General features: G+C 40.5%; 1 protein-coding gene across 3 annotated transcripts in view; it reads right to left on the bottom strand.

Moving 5' to 3' along the window:
* Positions 1–20,244, bottom strand: part of FUT8 (fucosyltransferase 8) — a 145,835-nt gene that overhangs the window by 62,676 nt on the left and 62,915 nt on the right. For all 3 annotated transcript variants that reach the window (XM_077322472.1, XM_077322471.1, XM_077322473.1), the window contains one exon: positions 11,314–11,428. In XM_077322472.1, coding sequence (XP_077178587.1) covers positions 11,314–11,428 — 115 coding nt within the window. The remainder of the gene's footprint in view (positions 1–11,313; positions 11,429–20,244) is intronic.

Below are 20,244 nucleotides of genomic sequence, written 5' to 3'. Positions count from 1 at the left end.
AAACACTCCACTGGATAACTAGTTTATAAAGGAGGATACAATGCCACAAATTAATTCAGAATACTTGGCCTCATGAGAGGCAAAGACAGATAAACCTTTAACATGTATATGTTGAGTAGGCAAAACATAATGTCCACAAACATGTATTATATGACAAAACAAACTGAGGCAAAACCTGGCCCCTGTAATGTCATGAGCCCTACCTTTACCAATGTTCTATATATGGATAAAAATACAAATAAAACGAGTCTATGAATAAAATTACAAATTGAAGAATTTAGCAAGACAAATATACTCAAGAAGTATACCTTAAAAGCAACACATTGAATTGATGAGATTCTAAAAGGTGATTCAAGATAAAGCAATTGGCCTTTAAGCTGTTTATCTCATCTTACCACTGGAATCCACAAAACACTGTAATTCATAATAGTGTTGGATTTTCCCAGGGAGACCTGTGTTAAAAATTCTGATTTGGCCACATAGTTTAGCCTTTAACCTTGCATCTATGGTACACTCGAAGTCTGCCTGAGGCAGGCTAGTCACCACCTCTCAACCTAACCATCCAGAAACAGTTGGTGCAATAAAGTAGAATAACCCTGTGCATGCCTCTAAGGAAAACATGATAAAAATGCAGAGATGAAAATAAGCTGTTACGGCCCAGTCCGCCAAGCTTGTCAGAAAGTGGAAGGATATTGAAGCAGCTTGGTGTATGTGTGAGGAAGCTTAACCACCCCAGTCCCTTAGTATCCCCAGAAATCAGCATACTTTGGTGGCTGACAGCAGTTAAAGCGGCCACAGCTTGCTAAGGGCAGGAGGCGAAAAGAGCCACTTTAGCTTACCCCATGCTTTCCTAACTCAGATCAGCATTTTACAGCTCAGATGACATGATGGTTAGTTGCTCTCGACCTTTACAGGAAGACACAACTGCCAATCCTACCACAAGTCTCGGGGCATGTGAAGTGCTCCCCAATTCCTTATTGTGGCAGAAGTTTCAGAGGCATGGTCAGTTATATCCAATTGGCTGAGGTAGCCACACAGGGAAAAGAGGAAGAGCTAGCAGTGAGTTGGAAGAAAATGCCCTTTGAAGAAGGCACAAAACAGTATGTCATGATTCTTTATGTCTAAATACACCTCACTTTCTACACCTTTTTGCTCTGTTATCTACTTTTTGTAATAGGGATTCTTCAGTACAAAGACTGAATAAGAGAATTACTTGTCTGATTTGCGTTGATTTGTAAAACTTGCTGCCTCTTGGACAATATACCTAAACAAACAGGAACCTGCAAGGATTTGCTGAGGGCATCTTATTTTCCCCTTCCTCATTTTTTCTTGCTTTTCACTGAAAGCTTCTCCATTCTCATAATGTGACCAAAACTCAGTTTAGGCATTTTAGATTCCAGGGTGTGTTTAGGCTTAATTTGATCTAGAACCCATTTGTATTTTTAATGGTCCACGGTATCCATAAAAATGCTCCTCCAACACATGTGACTCCACCTGGCAACCTCCATATCATTTTTCCCTGCAAAAGGGACCCAAAGCAGTGAGCAGAGATTGACTGACAGCAAAAAATCCTGAGAAAGGGTTCCTCCCCCAGCCCCCTAGCTCTGCCTTTCCTAAAGGAGGGAGGGGAAAAGGGAGCGTGCTGTTGCCACTCCACTCTCCCAAAAGGATGATGAGGTAACCTGCTTAATCAATTGGCCATGAACTTCGTCTCAATTAGGTACACTAGGTACACCTGCCAGGTACACTTGTTTCCTGTCGCCGCTTCCACCCACCGCCGCTTTTGCTTGCCATGCGTGTGTGGGGGGGTGAGGGTTCCGCCATGTTTTCTGTTGTTGATTGTTGTTATGGATGTTGTGATAGTCCATTTTAATGGGGGGGGGTTAGTGGTGTTTTAGCCAGACTTTTTGTAAACCGCCACGAGCCACTCATGAGTAGCGGTTAATAAATGTGATGATGATGATGATGATAAACAGAACATTCCACTAAATGCCCTCCGCAGAGCTAACCAGACAGGAATGGTCTAAAATAAGGGGGAAGAACCAAGGAGGAGGTAGGCCTATATAGTTTTCAGAGAGCCATGGCCTCAACTATAAGCCTGGTGGAAGTGTGCTGGAAGGGGCCATACAGGCCATCTAGTCCAACCCCCTGCTCAACGCAGGATCAGCCCAATCAGCCCAAATATATCAACCTAAAATAACAATACCTAATTTTACAACATGGAGATTTCATAGGGAAATAAACATGAAAATGTTAACAAGAAAAGCAAATAGACATACTCTTTTTATAGTACTAAAGACCTAGCTAGATATAGCTATGGTATTCATCAGCAACACAGCACTACAAGTCAGCTTCTACTCACTGTTTTTCCTCTTCTGCACAATGAAGGGCTTCTCAGATATTGCACTAATTTAATGGAACAGACTTTCAGAGATGGTCTCTGGAGAGAGCACAATTACTGCCAGTTTCTAAGGCAGTATCCATGGTCATTCTATTTCAGAGTACTTTTAATTGAGATCACTACTTTTGCTAGTTGAGAGCATTAAAAAGGCTGAAAAGGAGCGTTTAAATGAGGGCTCTGTATTTGTGGACACTTTTGTGTTTTCATAAGTCTACTGCATTCTGTTTGCCTCACTGTTTTATTATTTGAATCTGGAGAAAGTTAGAATCTTTAAACAGACCCGTGGCGCTCCGCGCCATGGACTGAATAAAGCAGTAAGGGCAGTGTGGGAGGAGTTAGGGCGGGCCCTGTCCGGGATAAAAACTCGGAGGGGCCAATCAGGAGCCACGAAGCGGCTCCTGATTGGCCCCTCCGAGTGTCCATCCCGCCCCAAGCAGCCAATGCGGCTCCCCATTGGCTGCTCACCCACCCAGGGAATCTGCCTGGCTGCTCCAGACAGCCACGGGTGAGTGGTGGGCTGCGCCGCCTTCTCCTGACTGGTGGAGCGGCCTCGCCGCGTCAGAGACGCGGTGAGGCCGCTCCACCAGCCGGGAGAAGGCTGCAGAGAGCCTCGGGTGGGGGGTGGGCCGGGCTGCCTTCTCCCGGCCATCGGAGCGCCCTCACCGCGTCTCCGACGGGGCGAGGGCGCTCCGCCGGCCGGGAAAAGGCTGCAAAGAGCCTCGGGTGGGGGGTGGGCCGGGCAGCCTTCTACCTGAGAGCCACAGGTGGGGAGAAGGCTCCAGAGAGCCACAGGTGGGGGGTAGGCCTTCTCCCAGGCCATCTAGCCATTTCATTTGCATGTGAAATGGGCTTTAAATCTAGTATACACATAATAGCATATCCAGGCACAAAACAACCTCACCATATAAGAACTTTTACTATTCCAGGACTGGCAGGGTTACTTGCAGTTTTGACTGCTGGCCTACAAAGTTTTGTCCAGTTTCTGTTAAATACTCTGTAACTTATAGTGTTTACAAAAAGCTTACAGAACACTGGGTGATAAAATATCAGTACAAATACTTCTGCAATTAAGATATAGTGCTTACACAGGTTACAGTGGGGAAAATAAGAACAAATATTTGATCACAGCAGAATATTCACAGAAATAGAATCCAAAGTATTTCCTGTAATGGCAGTATAGAAATCAAATAAACAAACAAACAAACAAACAAATAAATGCCCCCCCCCCCGCCGCATCAGAAGACATGTAGCAGTAAGACACTTAGAGAAGAAAGAACATAGGAAGCACTTCCTGATTCAAGCCTCCCCTCCACAATTGCTGGTCTGATCCACCGTGGAGTTGGTTGGGGAAGTAAAAGATGATGGCAATTTCAAAAGAAGAGGGATAAGTAGATGTATAGGATTTCAATTTGGTTTGACTGAGGGACTCTGATCTTTTTTTCCTCTTGCCTTCACTTTTCTTCTCTTCTTAATCACTTCTTCCAAACTATTCTTTTGGTTTCTGTTGGTGGGGTGCGTTTTGGGGGTGCTTTGGAATTCACAGTCTCTTTCTCCTAGTGTTTCTTTCTTCTTTTATCTGAGAGGCAGCATTGTTTGGTTTTTCTTATTAAGGTTGTGTTCCCTTAAAAAGTTGATTTTTACAGTTATTTTATTTCAGTGTTTGGTTATGGGGGAGGCAGTGTTGTTGTAGTTAGAGTTGTTCATTCTCCCAGTTTGGTAGCTGTTGTACTTGTAGTAGGTTGCCAATTTCAGGTACTGTTGTTCTGTTCTGGTTTGCTGGCTTGGGGGGCACTGTTTGGTTCCCCTGCCAGAGCTGTTCTCGCAGAGCAGTTCTGTCAGAGCTCTCTCAGGGTGTCTGGCATGAGGAGAGAAAGGGAAGGTGATTGTAAGCTGCTTTGAGACTCCTTTGGTTAGTGAAAAGCGGGGTACAAAAAACAGCAGCTATTCATTCTCTTGACTTTTCTGTATTTGTTGGGGGGAGCTGGATGGGAGAGCCTGTGATGATGGAGCATGGATTAAGCCCTTAGGTCACCCTGAGCTCCTCTACTGGAGGACAGTAGGGTAGGTTCACACAGTAATCCTACTGAGGATTATGCTCTTTTGCACTTACAGAGCTAGTTTACTATTTTTCTTTGAAATAAATATTCAAAAACATTTAACCTACTGATGCCTCAATTAATGTAATTTTATTGCTATCTATTTTTATTTTTTAAATTTACCAGTAGCTACTGCATTTACCACCCTCGACTTATACTTGAGTCAATAAGTTTCCCCCAGTTTTTTGTGGTAAAATTATGTGCCTCGGCTTATACTTGAGTATATGCAGTTATCAATTATTTCATCCAAATTTTAAAGTGTGGCTTATGTACAACACCGTATCATGAAATAGCTATACATATATTAAGCATACATTTATTAATGATCTACATAAGATCAGGCTTATTTCAGTTAAAATTAACTGCTTCTTGTATCAATATTCCTATTGTGAGGTTCCCAACTCTCCCATTTCAGTAAGAATTTGTTATGAATATTTAGGAGCCCTTTGTAGAAAGCTGACTAAAGATGGGCAGAAACAGAACATTACTTTGTGAGGCAGATACAACAAAAATCAATCTTCTACCAATAAGTGGCAATTTCATCACTTGCTGGGCCTCTTAGTGTGCCATTTTATGCTCCATCTTCTAAGGATAAAGATATGCCAAAGTCCCTAGAGATACACCAATGCAATTTGCCTTCCAGTGTAGAAACCGGCAGGGATGTATTGTCAGTGAAGCAGCACTTAAATGGTTTTCTAAGTCTCTCTGCCCTGGAAATATCTGCACAAACCCTGCTATATTTCTCAAACATGCCACAGAGGCTTATGAAAAAGGAAAATTCCAGTCCCTCTGTGAGCTTCTTCTAAACACCAGGGTAGCTCCATGCAGCCACTCATGGCCTTCCAAAGCACTATATAAACGAAAGCCAGGATACACAGGCCTAATGACAAGCACACCTAGAACGTGCATGAGACTTTGATTATGAAGACTTTGATTATGGAAACTGAAAAGGTACTTGGCACAACAAAGGGCACTGACAACAAGCAGCCTAGAGAGAGACTGCTGGAGTATTTGCCTATCACAACACTGTTTAGCTGTACACGTAATTAATATCAGGACTCAGAAGCAACAGGGAGGCTATTCTCCCAAATTAGGAGGTGCAAGGATGATGGTGAGCATGATAGGAGTCCTGGCCTCAAACTGGGATTGTCTTTTCTCTCTACAGAATGGGAACAAGATACTTTTATCAGGGAAACTGCCATCTAAGCTGAGTTTTTGCATCTCTTTTGGGGCTTACCCTGTCTGATAATACCTTTTAAGTGAGCCACAACCTGAAGGTGCTGTCTTTTGCCTGACAAAGCTTCATTAGTTAATTATCTGATATAGTAGGATGTTTCATGTATGTTAGCCATGTTGGGTCTTTTTTTTTTGAAGAGTCTGCTCTAGCAGCGGTGGCAGTTTATAAATCTTCTAAATAAATAAATAAAATCAATACTGACTACAGCACTATACCAATCACATGCCAGCATAAAGATTTAAGTTTGGGCTTTTAAAAGCACTGTAAGTAGTTACTTAGGATAAAGAATTATAGGAAGCATCTCATTCATTTATAGTCAGTAATTAATTTTCCATAAAATACATGGTAGATGGAAGCTGAACAGAAAGTAAAAGTATAGTTAGTTATATTAATGGAAAATATGCCAAATAATAGATCTCTATTGTAGGACTACTATCATCTAAACTATTAACTCTTTAACACAAACACACACTCTCATGCTATTCAATCTTCTTCATTTACTGATTTTGTTATTATATCCCCAATATATTTTCTCCCCAATAGGACCCATTCTCCTGTTCTCCATTTTATTCTCACAACAACCCTGTAGGCAGGTAATGCTGAAAGTATGAGTGTTCCATGATCACCCATAGCACTCCCATGGAATAATGGGGAAATAAAACAGATTTCCCAGATCCTAATCCAATATTAACCACACTACCTCTCTTGTTCCTTAGTAAAGCAGAACAACAACAAAAATAACAGTGCAGCTTTTGGAAATTCTCTCTCCAAAACAATGTGACAAAGCATATAGTGCATTATTTATCTACATATTTACCCAATGCAGAAAATTTACACTTCAATTGATTCAGATAATGATGGTATTTTACTGTTTCTAAAAAAGTACATTTAGATTAATTCCATATTCTCAAAAGTATCAGTTTACAAATATTTTGCCATCTGCTACTTTCTTATTTTGCCTTGCAAGCTATTCTACTATTTAAAAAAATTAAGTTCTTAAAATAAACTTCACCATAAACTACTTAATGGGATTACCTCAAACTAAAGTGAAGATATGGAGGCGAATAGGGTGATTTGTTCAATAACTTAGGAAATCTAAAAACTTAAGGGTTGTTTCTTATATTATTTCTGATATTGTCTAGATAACATACAGCTGTGCATGTACACAGCAACACATCCCAGTCATATTCTGCATGAATACATCACTTCTAGGATTTCTCGAAGCTTGAAGAATGTTTCAAGGGTTTCTCAATGGTAAAAACATTGAGAAAGGTTGAGTTAGACTATTAGGGGTCTCTCTCTCCTCTCCTTTTTCTAAAGACGGTAGCTTATCTTCACAATAAAACTGTTTTTATTATTTACGCATCCTGGTGCTTAAAACCTCTTTGCAAATTTAAACTCTGCCTACAGGAGAGAGATAAGGTAAAGGTACACAAGGCATGCAAATACGGATCAGTTGCACCTACGTAAATTTAGTTTCAGAAGAGGGTGAAAAATAAGGAGCTGGATCAAAGGATTCATGGAAGGGTGGATTTTCAGGAAAAATCTGGAGAAGAAACAGTACCTAACAGTACAGAATTAATCAAATGGATTATATAGATTTGAGGAAAACCGCGAAAGGGTAAGGGAGGGGGAGCAGAGGCTGGCACCTCCCCCCCAGAATCCTCCTCCTTCTCCAATCCTTCGCCACTCGCTCACCCGGCCGGCCCTTCGGGAGCTCTCTCTCCCCCTCCCGCTTCAGAGTCTTATTTGGGAGGGAGGGCCCGTCGCTGCTGCGGCGAGGTGGGGCGTGCACACAGGCACAAGTTTGGCGGGCCCAGCGAATTCCGAGCCGGGAGGAGTTCACAAGACAGCAGCAGAGTTGGTGAGCCCAGTGGGGGGGGGAGCGCCACCGCTGCCTCTGCCTCCGCCTCGGCGTCCCTTAATTCTGGTCACCTTAAACTATGGGCACCGGGGGAGCATCGGGAGGCCACTATGGGCAGCTATGTCTATCCCAACTGAAGTGCACCTGGCGTATAAGGCATGTTTTTCAGGGGGGGGGAAGTCGTCTTATACGCCGGCAAATACGGTAGTTACATTTCAGCTAATATGATTTTATTATGTATGTGGAGCATAACACAATTGCTCCGAACTCAGAATTACAAGATGTGGTTGAGGCCATGCACCTGAGTGATTTCAGAGATCCCTAGCAGAATACAGTAATACTACAAGAGCAAAGTTACAAACTAGTTGTTCCTTTAGCAACTGGACTGAAACTAATCACAATTACTGAGGGATCTGCCCTAATAATTCATAAGCAACCGATTAAGGGAACTTATCAACTGGTTCCCACCTATCTTCACATAGGAGTGTTTCGTTGTCTAAGCCTGCTGTTCATAGATCCAATGTTGCTGTTATCAATCCAAAGGCAAATATGATTACTTGTGAACAATGACACATCCAACTACAGAATATGATTACATATTGTCAAGTAATAGTCATGGTTGGCACAGTAAACAAGATGGGGAGCTGATAGAAATATTGAAGGATTTTTCATCATGTATTTATAAGAGACTTGAGTTAAAACCCCAATTAATCTACACGGTTTTGAAGTTTTTAATCTACAAGCCACTTTTAGCATGACTAATAGAGGACATCCAAAGGGTGGCCCTATAACTTGGGTGAGAAAGGATTTAAATTTAAATATATCTAAACATACTTTAAAAATAATAGTGCAATAACTCTCTTAGTTAAAATAGTAGGTGATTTTTTATATAATTAATGTGTGTGTTCCATGTTTAAAAGATTTGGTTCTTATTACAAAATTCTGGTTAGCTTTTGATGATGATAATTATTATTATTATTGTTATTATTATTATTGTTGTTATTATTATTATTATTATTATTATTATTATTATTATTATTATTATTATTATTATTATTATTATCCTGGATGATTTGAATGCAAGACTCAGTGCAAGTAATGTGGATTTTCTGAAATCTGGGTTTGGAGAACACTTGGTCTTCTCTACACTGCATATCAGTAGAATATTTTTGAACAGGGGCATCAACATTGCTAGCAACTACTCATTAAATTTAACAGCAAAATTTAATTTGGAAATTTTAAATGGCCACCAGGACTTAATGTAATCTGATCAAACAGCTAACTTTACTTATATTTCTAGTGTTTTAGACTATATTCTTGTAGCAGGCAAATTACTTCCAAGAACAGCAGAATTCACTGTAATGAAAATCTTTTGTAGTGATCATCTCCCCGTAACATTTGAATTAAAAGTGTGATCCAATTTTTATCAATTTGGTATAACAATGTTAAGGCTAGGAAAGCATAAATAACATCATGAGAGAAATAACACAACAGGTAAGTTAGTAACTAAATTACTGAGAGTGTTTTCTAAAAAAATAATTATCTTACGCCTTTCAAGCAGTAGAGGGAAAAGAACTGAGATGTCTAAGAAATCTTTGGGTAGCTAATGACTGACCTATAGGAACAAAGGTCATAGGGCCTAAATATGATAGTTGAGAAATAAAAGAAGGCACCATAAAGAGAGTTGAAAGAAAGGATGAGAAACTAGTACTGGCTGGGTCATGATCTGTGTTGCAACTAGAGTTCCCAGCTCCAGGGAAGTAAATATCTGGAAATGTTGGGGGTGGAAACTGAGGAGGGCAGGATTTGGGGAGGGACTTCAATGCAGTGTAAAGCCATAGAGTCCAACCTGAAAAGCAGCAATTTTCTTCAAGGGATCTGATTTCCATTACCTAGAGATCAGTCGCAACCTCAGGAGATCTCCAGGAATCACCTGGAGGTTGGCAACCTTAATTATAACACACTTTCTCCTGACACAGAGAACTAATTTTTGTTAGAACTATTAGCATGTGTTCCCCATGGTTGAAAAATACATGATAGACCAAGCTCACCAAAACCAAGCACTTATGGGCCTTGTCAGTGCCTGGACTTCCTGGTAACCTATTGTATACTACCTTGATTTGCATGGAGGAAGACAGAAGACCATTTCTGTATGAGGAATCTGTTCCTGGACAGCCTTCGAATATTGGTGGGTTTTAGAGCTCCCTCCACATGACGTTGCTTGCATCCCGAGGCTGTTCAGTAGCTGGGTTGACCATGTTCATAGAATTGACCATGTTCAGAACCTCAGAAATCCACCCAGACAGAAATAAAGGCCCCAAAAACATTAATTCCAACAGGGGGATGCTGTATTGTTTTGGTATTTCTCCATAGCAACGGGGCAGTGTTGATTTTTATTACAAATGCATCCATGTTGTGGCATTACCGCATAGCAATGCGGAAGTGCCCTTAAAAAATAATAATTTTGGGATGGGGTGGGAGAAAGTTTCAGTCCACGAGAAAACTGCTGTGCTGTGATTGGTGGCTTACTGTGATTAAAAAGCCAAGGAGTGGAGGGAGAAGTTTTGACTTGTTTTCCCTTGCAACCTCGTCAGGAGGCAAAAAGCCGTGATGGGACAGAGGGAAAATGCAGGACGGATCACCCTGTGAGGACGGCTGCGAACTTGAGATTTACCATTCCGCATTTGCAAGCAGGAAGCCACTTGCGTTTTACCCCTATTCGTGGAAATGGTCAGAAGTGTCCCCTAAATCCATATCTTAATAGGTGTGTCTTTTTCTGTGACAGTTTAGAACCAGATAATATGGACAGCAGAGTCTGTATCAGTTCTGTTAGTGTTTCTTTTAACCATACAGATACAAGTAAAGGGATAGCAGAGGTTGAAAAGCTATGGGCTTGTGGACTACGGAAACAGCCCGTGCTTCACATAGGCCCATTATGCACAAAGTGGAAGGTCCGCATTCAGGGTGGAATGGCGGCAGCTAAAATCGCCAATTATGCATGCTGCAGGTGGCAACTGGGCACAGAGTCAACATATACAGCCGAAAAAGCCGCATTAGCGAGATGCGGAAGAAAGTGGAGCTTCCCGGGACCATGGCGCAACCAGAAGCAGCTCCGGAGTAGCCGCATACATAATCGGATATTCTGAGTTTTGCCGCCATTGTGTTGCATTCCGTCCCGTGCGTAAGTGGTTTGCTTTGCTTCTTTCTCCTCCGCGTTCTCCATATTACCATTTCAGTGGCCGTGCATAATAGGCCATAGGCACCCAATACCAAAGAATGCCCACACAAATATCCTAAAAGCTAGAGAATTCAGTAACACAAGTTGATTAGAGTAAGAAGTAGAAAACCACTTAAAGACAAAAAGCCTTCATTATAAAGTTTTGAGTAAACACAAACATTTGTAGTGTGAAAAGATTCTCATAGGTCAGATTTAGTTCTTTAATGGTTTTTAATAGCTAAACAACAGTATGGCACTTTCAAGACGGAGATGAATAGGTCCAATTTTTGTATTTGTTAGAATATCTTTATAAGTTTATAAAGTGATGCACAATAGCCGGCTATATAATATATGAAATATTTTAATTATATTGTGTGAAACTACTTTATATTTCAGAAATGTCTATTTTATTGACGATGACTTATTTTATCATATTTTACCTATATTAGCAAGAGTGTATTCAGTACATGTTATATATTCTTTCTTCAGAATTCTTACCTGAAGATATGTTATTCTCCTCTGTACCAGCTCTGTCAAATCTTTGGCTTCTTTTTCTCGCCAATCACCTGCTCCATCTGTTTGACTGAGGTAGTACAGATCTGTCATTACTGACCTGTTAAAAAAAATGAGACAAGCAACCCTTGTGGCTAACTAAATCAGAACTATCAATGACAAAAGAAAGACTAAGCATTTTACTGCAAGAAATAAATTTCAAATAATAGAATAATCATAAACCTATAAATATGTTTTCACCTTACCTCTAAGGTAGCGATCCCCAACCTGTTGGCTGTGGACCACATGTGGTCCTTTGACTAATTGGAGGTGGGCCCCGAAGGACGCCTTCTCCCCCCCCCCCCCGGCCCTTTACGTTCATCCCCCCCAGCCCTTTACAACACACTTCATTGTTGTGGCATGTCTGTATCTTATTTTGAAGGGATGTTTAAACATTACCATAGCGATCAGAGAGCGTTAGGGCAGTGGTTGAGAGTAGAGGAGTAAACTACCCCCCCCCCACCGGGCCTCAGTGGTTGAGTGGTTCCCGGTGATAAAAAGGTTGGGGACCACTGCTCTAAGGCATATTACCCCTATATATACATATCTCAGAAACAAGCCATAGAGTGCATTCTTCTCACAGAGTCTCATGCCTCTCCCATCTTCTTTTTCTATTTCTTGTTTAGTGCTAGCAACATTTTGCCAATCAGAAAGCAATTGTTCAAATCAGAACGGATGGTACAAAATGAGTTTCTGATTTAGGTTTCGGCCTTAGAGGGAAAATGATAGCTGTAGTTCTAAGTACAGAATCATATCAAACTATGGTTAGCACAAAACAGTAAGTTGAAAAGGATCTCACATAAGAGAGGAAGTGGCTCATTTCAGCTCTTAGCTTTAAAAACCTTTCTCCTGATAAAATCCCTGACAGATTACCCTCAGTCTCCACCGTAAGACAACAATGCATGTCATGGCAACAAAAACAGAGAAATCCAAAACAGAATCACTGTAAAAGCTCCTTGCTCTTCAGCATCCTGAAAACCTTTTAAACTTGTTTTCTCTTAACATTTCAAGCACTAGAGGGCATGTTGAGCACATGAGAATGATAAATGGGATGGAGTTAAATTGATCCCTGAAATGGCTGCAAGCTGCAAGCCATTTCAGACCTACAGTGGGCCACATAGTCTGGCAGACAATTCAGAGCTTTGTTTCACTCCCTCCTGGCTTCTAAGCAGAAGGGAAGTGAAATGGATTGGACTGAACTGAGCCAGTTAATTTTAGGGTATCCAGGTAGTTTGGATTTGAAGTTTTGGTTTAGGAACACCTTGAAGCCCAAAGTGAATTGAAATTTTCTGGTTTGTGCCCATCCCTATTCCAAACTTCTTCCATTTTGGTTTTTAAAAAGACTGGGAGGACAGGAAAAGATGTACATTCCTGCTCAAAAAAAGTAAATAGTTTAAATCAATTTTTGGGACATAATAAATAGTCAATTGTTGGCATACAGAAAGTTTGGCAAGTGTCTGCTTCCTGAAAGTCAGAATCAGACCTTCATAATGGATTCAAAGATGGAGGCAAGCAAAGCATACACAGCCAATCTCCATCCCCAGATTCAGTGCAGAACTTTATTGCTTTGGGAACACAGAACAAAAACGTATAGCTCATTGGAACATTAATGATGCTTAACTTCAAAGTGTCAGAAAATCCAATGTCCCCTTTGAATCAGTGACATGAAAAGCGATTTAAGGACAAAAAAAACAAAATGAAATCCTGGAAGGATTTTTCAGAGACAGCAAGAAATTCCCTAGTCAAAAATTCTCATATTCACTCAATAGTATACTTTACCAAAGTCCATCAAATCAAATTATCTAATAAAGTCAGAAGGGACAATCTCCCCAATCCATCTTAGATGAAATGATCAATCAGACCATTAACACCTTTACAACATCATAGTCAAACTGAAAGCCACCAAATCAAAGGCTAAGAAACATCAAATTCTAGGTAACACCAGAAAATAAATCGATTAGTACTGCTTTTTGTGAGAAAGCAACATTCTTCGTATGTTCAATAGCTGATACTGCTAGACATTTGTAAGTCTGTCAGTAACAAGTATTCCTTTAAACGCAATGAAATTGTACAGGATCAGTTAATTAATTTAATTAAAAAATCTGAGTATGTTCTCCTTTTAAGTAGTATCGGTATCTCAAACTCTATCAACTATAATTACCAAAAGGTATAGCTATTTCTATTCACCTCCACCTGATCAAGTTATTAACACATATCAAGAGATAGGGTGGACTATGTGTTAGGCAGAGCTCTGTTGGACTCAAGATACAGATAAACTGGAGGAGGGCTATGAAGATGGTGAGGGGTTTGGAGATCAAGTCGTATGAGGAAAGGCTGAGGGAGCTTGGTCTGTTTAGCCTGGAGAGAAGATGACTAAGAGGTGACATGATAAGCACCTTCAGATACTTGAAGGGCTGTCATATAGATTATAGAAGATGGAGTAGAGTTGTATTTTGTTGCCCCAAAGGGTCGGACCAGAACCAATGGGTTAAAATTAATTAAAAAGAATTTTTGGTTAAGCATCTGGAAGAAGTTCCTGACAGAGTGATTCCTCAGTTGAACAGGCTTCCTCAAGAAGTGGTGGGTTCTCCTTCTTTGGAAGTTTTTAAGCAGAGGCTAGAGAGTCATCTGACAAAAATAATGATCTTATGAATTGAGGCAGATTGTGAGTAGGTGGGAAGGATGTGTTAGTATTTGTCTCTTGTGGCCCTTCCTTGCATACCCAGGGAATTGTTGACCGCTACTGTGGGATGTTAGGTGAATTTCCTCCAGGCCAGGCTGGAGTCTAGAGATTTTTGGTGTGGGAATCACATGGGCATGAAATTGGGGTCACTGTGGGTGGGCAGGTAGTTATGAGTTCCTGAGTTGGACAGGTTATTAGACTAGACAACGCTGGACGTCCCGTCCAATTCTATGATACTATGATTCTATGGCTCCTGGTTGTATAAGGTGGCTGAACCCATGAGAGGAGCATCAGTACCTTTCACTGGCACCATGGGAAATACAGCAGACATGTAAAAATTTGTACCATCCACAGTTAGTATTCCAATTGTACTAGCTTTTTCGAAATAATAATGAAATGAAATTAAAGTTATTTGATTGTTTCAGTCAAAATGCTTTATAATTACCATATGCTTAATATCTAACATTATGGTCAGCAAGTTCTAACTGCAGCTGTTTCTCCCAATGCAGAAATCTAATCTGCCTCCAAACCTAATCACAGCTAAAAAAAAAAAAACCCATCTTGCTATAAAATATTATTTTGCCAATAGTACCTGAAGTATCAGTTTTACAGATATGAACAAGGACATAAATAATTCACACGTTATTAAGTTTAATGCTACGTCTAGATAAAGGCAAATTTAATATGTTCCAGTTGTCAAAGGAAGGAAATGCACAGTTATTGAACATCCAGGCAAACAAATTAATGCAGTTAGAACTCAAATTGGCAAGTATAAATCATCTTCAGCATTAAAGCAGTCTCCGATTAGGCTTTTATAACTTAAGGTAGAAGGTAGATTTTTTGCACTACAGCAGCTATTCTAAAGAAGAAATACATTCATTTAACACTATACATTTTCAAAGAAACAAATTTAGCTTAAAACAAGAAACAGAGACCATTTCCACATGAGGAAAATGTTCCTGGACAGCCTTCGCATGTTGGTAGCATATAGAGCCCCCTCCACGTGACATCGACAACATCCCTAGGCTGTCCAGCAGCCGGGTCACAATTTGGTCATTTTTAACTTGTGATTTTGGGAATCCAGAAAACTGGGGGCATTTCTGCACATACCACCTGAGTGGCGTAACACTAAATAAAATTGTGCCTTCTGGGCCCTCCTCACTGTTCCTGCTGTCTTGCTCTTCTCTGCCGCCATTTCACGCTTCTCCCCCTCCACAAGTGCTGCTGGTAATGGCGAAAGACAGCAACGCAATTTACACAGGACTCTCTTCTGCCTCTCACTCAAGCCAGGCAGCTAATCCCATTTCTCCATGCTTTGAAAGTCCCCCGCGATGCCCACTAATTTTTTTTTTAATCAGTCCTCCATTGAAACGCCTATGCATCTAATCATAGAGGCATTGTTGTTGTTATGTGCGAAGTCGTGTCCGACCCATCGCGACCTCATGGACAATGATCCTCCAGGCCTTCCTGTCCTCTACCATTCCCCGGAGTCCATTTAAGTTTGCACCTACTGCTTCAGTGATTCCATCCAGCCACCTCATTCTCTGTCGTCCCCTTCTTCTTTTGCCCTCGATCGCTCCCAGCATTAGGCTCTTCTCCAGGGAGTCCTTCCTTCTCATGAGGTGGCCAAAGAATTTGAGTTTCATCTTCAGGATCTGGCCTTCTAAAGAGCAGTCAGGGCTGATCTCCTCTAGGACTGACTGGTTTGTTCGCCTTGCAGTCCAAGGGACTCGCAAGAGTCTTCTCCAGCACCAGAGTTCTAAAGCCTCAATTCTTTGACGCTCGGCCTTCCTTATGGTCCAACTTTCACACCCATACATTGCAACTGGGAATACCATAGCCTTGACTAAACGCACTTTTGTTGGCAGGGTGATGTCTCTGCTTTTGAGGATACTGTCTAGATTTGCCATAGCTTTCCTCCCCAGGAGCAAGCGTCTTTTAATTTCTTTGCTGCAGTCCCCATCTGCAGTGATCTTGGAGCCCAGGAAAATAAAATCTGTCACTATCTCCATTTCTTCCCCATCTATTTGCCATGAATTGAGAGGGCCGGATGCCATGATCTTTGTTTTCTTGATGTTGAGTTTCAAGCCAACTTTTGCATTCTCCTCCTTCACCCGCATCAACAGGCTCTTTTGTTCCTCTTCACTTTCTGCCATTAGAGTGGTATCATCTGCATATCTGAGGTTGTTGATATTTCTCCCTGCAATCTTGATCCCAATTTGTGACTCCTCTAATCCCACATTTCTCATGATGTGCTCTGCATACAAGTTAAATAGGCAAGGCGACAGTATACAGCCTTGCCGAACTCCTTTCTCAATTTTGAACCAGTTAGTGATTCCATGTTCAGTTCTCACTGTTGCTTCTTGACCTGCATATAAATTTCTCAAGAGACAAATAAGATGCTCTGGTATTCCCATCTCTTTAAGAACTTGCCACAATTTGTTGTGCTCCACACAATCAAAGGCTTTAGCATAGTCAATGAAGCAGAAGTAGACGTTCTTCTGGTACTCCCTAGCTTTCTCCATGATCCAGCGTATGTTGGCAATTTGATCTCTAGTTCCTCTGCCTCTTCGAAATCCTGCCTGTACTTCTGGAAGTTCTCGGTTCACATATTGCTGGAGCCTAGCTTGTAGGATTTTGAGCATAACTTTGCTAGCATGAGAAATTAGTGCAATGGTGTGGTAGTTTGAACATTCTTTGGCATTCAAAGGCCAATGGGACAGAATATAAGTCTACGGGAACGACAAGATGTAGCAAGCCTCGAGATGAGACCCCCTTAAGAAGACCGAAAGCTCATATTGTTTTATGTTTAATGTTATACTGTATTCTATATTTCTATTTTTATGAAAAAGGGGAAGCAGTGTCTCTTTCTCTCTTGTTTCTTGTTTCTTTTCCTTTGTAGGCATATAGGTAATATAATCATTAGTGTTGGAAATATAAAATGGGGTTCTCCCCCCTTATTTTTTCTTTCTTCTATTAGTGTATTGTTCTAGGACCAAAGCTTACACTGACCTGTAGAAAATGTTTAATGTTAAGCTTTCAACTTAAATCTGAAAATATACCTGTCAGGATGGCTCTTAGAATGGGTCAAGTATAAATTGTTTTGTAGATGTCTCAGAATTAAGGATAAGGAGAAGCTATAGAAGACTGAAAGCTTATATTGTTCTATGTTTAATGTTAAGCATTTAATCTAAACCTGGAAATCTTATTATTCTCTGTATTAACAACATATACTGTATCCTACATTGCTATTTTTATGAAAAAGGGGAAGCAGTGCCTTTTTTCTCTCTTGTTTCTTTTCCTTAGTAGGCATATAGGTAATATAATCGTTAGTGTTGGAAATATAAAATGGGGCTTTCCCCCCTTATTATTTTTTTATTGGTGTATTGTTATAGGGCCAAAGCTCATATTGATCTGTAGAAAATGCAAAGCTCTCAATTTATACCTGTCAGGATGGCTCTTAGAATGGGTCAAGTATAAATGGTTTGTAGATGTATCTGTATTAAGGATAAGGAGAAATTATGAAATCCTTTTGTAATTTTTTTTCTTTGTACATCTTTAAGGCAAAGCCCTACTTTCCTCTCCCTTCATCAGGGTATTGATACAGGGCCAAAACTCATACTGTTCTATAAGAAATGTTTAATGTTAAGCATCTAACTTAAACCTAGAAATATCTGCCAGGATAGCTCTTAGATTGTATCAAGCAGTTAACGTGAGGTCTACGGTCTCTCAAGTAAGTTGATTAATAATAACTTTTCTTTTGTATATCTAAACAGGCCTTTTTTTTAATGTAGTGGAAATGTGGATGGCTCTTAGAGTTTTGGGCAAAAGTTTATATCACTGTGGAGTCAATGTGGGGTCGTATATTTTCAAATGATGATTATATTTTATTTACTGCTTTTTGTATCAATAACTCGTGTTGCATCCTATATTTCTATCTTTATGAAAATAAAAAAAATCATTACAATAACATTCTTTGGCATTGCCCTTCTTTGGGATTGGAATGTAAACTGACCTTTTCCAATCCTGTGGCCATTGTTGAGTTTTCCAAATTTGCTGGCATATTGAGTGTAGCACTTTTACTGCATCGTCCTTTAAGATTTTGAATAGTTCAACTGGAATGCTGTCACCACCACTAGCTTTATTGTTGCTCAGACTTCCTAAGGCCCATTTGACTTCACATTCCAGGATGTCTGGCTGCAGGTCAGTAACTACCCCATTGTGGTCATCAGGGATGTTAAGGTCGCTCTTGTATAGTTCTTCTGTATAATTTTGCCACCTTTGTTTAATCTCTTCTGCTTCTGTGAGGTCCCTACCATTTTGGTCCCTTATCATACCCATCTTTGCATGAAACGTTCTCTTCATATCTCCAATTTTCTTGAAAAGATCTCTGGTCCTCCCCATTCTATTGTTTTCTTCTATTTGTTTGCACTGTTCATTTAACAAGGCATTCTTATCTCTTCTAGCTTTTCTCTGGAATTCTGCATTCACATAGATGCATAGTGCTTCTTTATTGCCACCGTTTATGGAATTATGATGCTTGCCTCTTTTAAAATAAATCTCATTCCTGATTGGGGGGGGAAGCTTAGAGAGGCATGCTTTGTGCTACAACTTTTGGGATATTTTTTTTACCTTTGCCTGTACAATTGGATAATTATTCATTACTCCAGGCAGTTCACTTGGGGGGAAAAAGCCCTCTGTTCTGCTGCTGCTGCCTCTCCCTTCGCGCATACACACACACACACTCCGCTTAGTTCCCCTGCTGTGGGTGGCATGGGCACCTGCTTGGGGGCTTTTCTCACTAGCTGGCTACCTCTTGCTGTGGGCTTAAGGCTCCTCACCCTGTCTCTTGAGAGAGGAGGGGGGGAGGAGGGAGGAGTGCCCAGATCCCCCTTGTGAGCTGATGGGGAGGCTTCTTTAAAGGAGACATGTTTGGAAAAAATTCTTTTCGGCCATCTCCTGCATGCTTGTCCATCGGAAGAGGGGGCAGGAGCAAGGACAGGATGAGGCAGGCGCCTTGCACATTTGAGCCTCCATACCTTTCTTTGGCTGGTGGGCTGTGGGCTGCTCTCCATTAGGTACGGCAACATATGCTGGTGAATCTACTTTTGGGGATTCACCAACTAGCACTTTGAAATGGAGGATGTAGCTGGCCAGACATTGCCCAGACGCTGGATGTTGGCAACGTCATGTGGAGGGGCAGAAATATAATGACTACTTGAGGTAAGTGTTACACTATATTTAAAGAATGCAGAAATGACCTGGATGTACCACCCTAAATCTCATGAACCACAGATGAGCAACCAGAGCTCAGACCGTATGGAGGGGGAAATGTTGCATGCATTCAAATTATTTATTCTATTAACATGACTGCAAATATACTAAAAAATTTAGTGAAAAAATTACAATAAATTGGTGTCTTGTGGCACTTTAAAGAGTTTGAAATTTTTATTCCAGTGTAAGCTTTAATGGAGTAGGGCCCATTTGTTCAAATCCAATGAATGGATCTTTACTATGAACACATTTTATGTAGCAGGTATTTTTTAAAAGCAGGATGAAAAATCAAGAAATGAAATAAGTGCAGAATTAAATGTAATTATGTAAAAGCTAAATTGGATGAAGAAAAATATGGAGACTAGTCACTGCTTATGTTAAGATAGTTATCACCTGTAATAAGTTGCGAATCCTACAGACTGCTAGCATAATAACTGTTGTGAGATGAAAATCCGAAGTCCCTGTGTCAGCTGGGTGGGAGAGTGTGAATCCTTTTAATAAACTGCAGCATTTCTGTGCTAGCGTTTATTTAAAGTTTTTTGTTTAAAAGGGCCAACAAATAGATGAAATCTGACATTAAGAACTGTAGAAACCAGTGGGAGCACACTGCAATCTTCCAGTACACTCTGGCAGACCATTATTGGTATGATATAATATTTAGAAAAAGTATCAACTAGCTTACACACACAAAAAGAAAAAAAGAAAATAATTGCCAGTGGTGATACACAGCAGTGATTACATTTGCCTTTAACTCATTTCTTGACTTCAGACCAGAATAACACATCTGGTCCAGAACCCAAAGGCAGATATTTTTCACTGCTCTTATACTGTATATCACTAAATATTCTCTCAGCTGCCAGGGTTCACACATAAACCATGGAGAACTCACATAAAAACTTGTGTTGCAGCAGCAGCACTGA

This window comes from Paroedura picta, chromosome 2, assembly GCF_049243985.1.
Source record: "Paroedura picta isolate Pp20150507F chromosome 2, Ppicta_v3.0, whole genome shotgun sequence".
Lineage (NCBI taxonomy): Eukaryota > Metazoa > Chordata > Lepidosauria > Squamata > Gekkonidae > Paroedura > Paroedura picta.
This window is presented reverse-complemented; position numbering and strand designations above follow the sequence as displayed.